At 68.0% G+C, this 2,293-nt stretch overlaps 1 protein-coding gene across 1 annotated transcript; it reads right to left on the minus strand.

The window, feature by feature from the left end:
• Positions 1–6: 6 nt before the first annotated feature.
• ANKRD9 (ankyrin repeat domain 9) lies at positions 7–2,287 on the minus strand (the record flags this gene model as incomplete). Its single annotated transcript, XM_021694738.2, has 3 exons — positions 2,177–2,287; positions 1,157–1,226; positions 7–672 (listed from the first exon to the last, which is right to left on the minus strand). A coding segment is annotated over exon 3 (610 nt), but the record flags the coding sequence as incomplete, so codon positions are not given.
• Between the last annotated feature and the right edge of the window lie 6 nt (positions 2,288–2,293).

Raw genomic sequence — 2,293 nt, forward strand, 5'->3', positions numbered from 1 at the left:
CGCGGCCCAGCTGGCGCAGCAGCAGCTCCAGCGGCGTCAGGCCGCCGCCGTCGCGCAGGCCGGGCGACGCGCCGTGGCCGAGCAGCAGGAAGAGGCACTCGGGGCGCGCCAGCTCGCAGGCCACGTGCAGCGCAGTGCCGCCGCCCTCCACGCGGCTGCAGCCGCGCCGGTCGAGCACGCGCGCGCGCTCCTCGGGCGGGAAGTCGCGCACGGTGCGCAGGATGCGGCGCAGGATGCCCACGCGGTTGTAGCGCACGGCCAGCGCCACGTGCGGCCCGGGCGCGGCGCAGCAGCGGAAGCCGGCGCTGGGCGGCGCGAGCGCGCGGCGCGGGAACGTGGCCAGCAGGTAGTGCGCGTACGCCTGGTGGTCGTGCACGAGCGCGTAGAGCAGCGCCTCGGAGGGCGAGTAGGCGGCGGCGCGGCCGCGCTCGTCCCAGTGGAAGGCCTCGCTGGCGCGCATGTCCTCGAGCAGCCACACGGGCAGCAGGTCGCGAACGGCCTGGTAGAAGGCGAACGACGACTTGCGACACTGCTTCTGCGCCTGGGAGCGCGCCGCGCCCGCGCCCTCGGGCCCGCCGTCCGCGCCGCCCCCGGGCCGCCTTGCATCCCAAGGCATGCTGGTGGCGGCGGGGCACCTCCGGGCCTCACGGCATGGGCCTGGTGGCTGGCCACCTGCGGGGAGGAGATCGCGGTGAGGCTCGGGAGAAGCTCCCACAGCCCACCCGCCAGGGAGCTCCAGCTGCTCTCCACAGCTCCCTTCTCTCCTAGGCCCTGAACCACCTCCCACATCCTTGATCGAGCTGCACCTGATCTCCCAACCTTTTTGTGTCTTGTTCTTGGCACCTCTGCTAGAGGTGCCCTTCCCTGCCCCCTACCTCCACAGCCCCACCCACACTCAAGGCCACCCTGAAAACCGACCTCCCCCCTTCCTCCAGCCCAGGGACCCGGTGACCTGGCCGACTAGGTACTTCCAACCCCAAACAGAAAAGACGGGGGGGGGGGGGGGAGGGGGGGAAAAATATTGTAATCCACATCTTCAGCAGGGCCAAGCCCCTCCTAACCATGACCCTATCCCTCTGACCCCTGACCACAGATAGGGGCCCCTAGAGCCTCCCCCCCCCATCCATGCCAGGCAGGGTCAGAGTTCCAGACCTACCTGGTTCCTGGACTGCGATCACAGGACGTGAGTGTTACCACTTTCCTTCTCTGAGCCTCAACTTCCTCATCTGTAAGAAAGGGGATGGGAGGAATGCACTATGTGAGGCCCAGCAGGGTGAGATGGGGTGGATGATGTTTGCTGGATATCAGCAACCCTAGCTTCCAGCAACCTAGAAACGTGAGCACAACTCTTCACAGCAAATCCCCTCCAGGCCTGCTACTTCTCTTGATCTTCCCAACTACTAGATGAAGCAGGTCCTGTCATCCCATTTTCCAGCAAGGGGCAAGCTTGTCCAAGGTCAGTCAGCAGGTCATGGTACAGCCAGGCCTACAACCCAGATTTCGTCCCTCCCATTTTGGGCTCATTCCAGAAGTGGGGGGGTCCCCAACCCACCGGGAGCCCAGCTTGATCCCTACCTGACCTTGCCCTCTGAGCCCCCAGCCCCAACCTGAGCCCTGGCCTCTGACCCCTGACCCTGCCAAGCTCCCCACTGCTTTCCCTCAAGGGTAAGTCCTTGGTCACAAGGGGGCTGGGTCAGCGGACAGGCCGCGTCCACACACACTGGGTAACTAAGTTACAGAGACGGGCACGGTGGGGGTGGGCTGCAGCCACAGCGCTCTTCCGGGGGGCACCATGACCGGAAAAACCCCCCAAGCCTGGGACTCTGCGCCCCAGGTGTATGTACCCCGTGTCGATACCCGTGGGGCGCCAGGCGGGTTACGTAAAGTTGGGCCGCCCCACGTCACTGGGCAGCGAGTCACGGCCGCGGCTCCGTGAATGGGGGGTTGGGCCACCGAGGGCTGGGTTGTGTGCCCGGGGGCCAGCTCCTCCCCGTCCCCTCCCGGCGGCCGCGGGTCGCGGGGGGCTAGGCCAGGGTGTTTGCCGACCGGTGGCCAGTGCAGTGAGGGCTGCACCTGCGTGTGCATGTGTCCAGGGGACACGAGGGGGCGGTGGCCAGGGGAGACCGCCCGGGGCGGGGGCTGCGCGCCGAGCGGGCCGGGGGAAGGGGGGACTCACCGTGGGGAGCGGCGGGGCCGGGGACCTGACGTCCCAGTCCCCGCTGAGGGCCGGAGCGCGCACTGTTCACCCGCGGGTAGGCGCGCAGGCGAAGGTCCCAAGACGGGCGGGAGGAAG

This window comes from Neomonachus schauinslandi, unplaced genomic scaffold (assembly GCF_002201575.2).
Source record: "Neomonachus schauinslandi unplaced genomic scaffold, ASM220157v2 HiC_scaffold_4697, whole genome shotgun sequence".
NCBI lineage: Eukaryota > Metazoa > Chordata > Mammalia > Carnivora > Phocidae > Neomonachus > Neomonachus schauinslandi.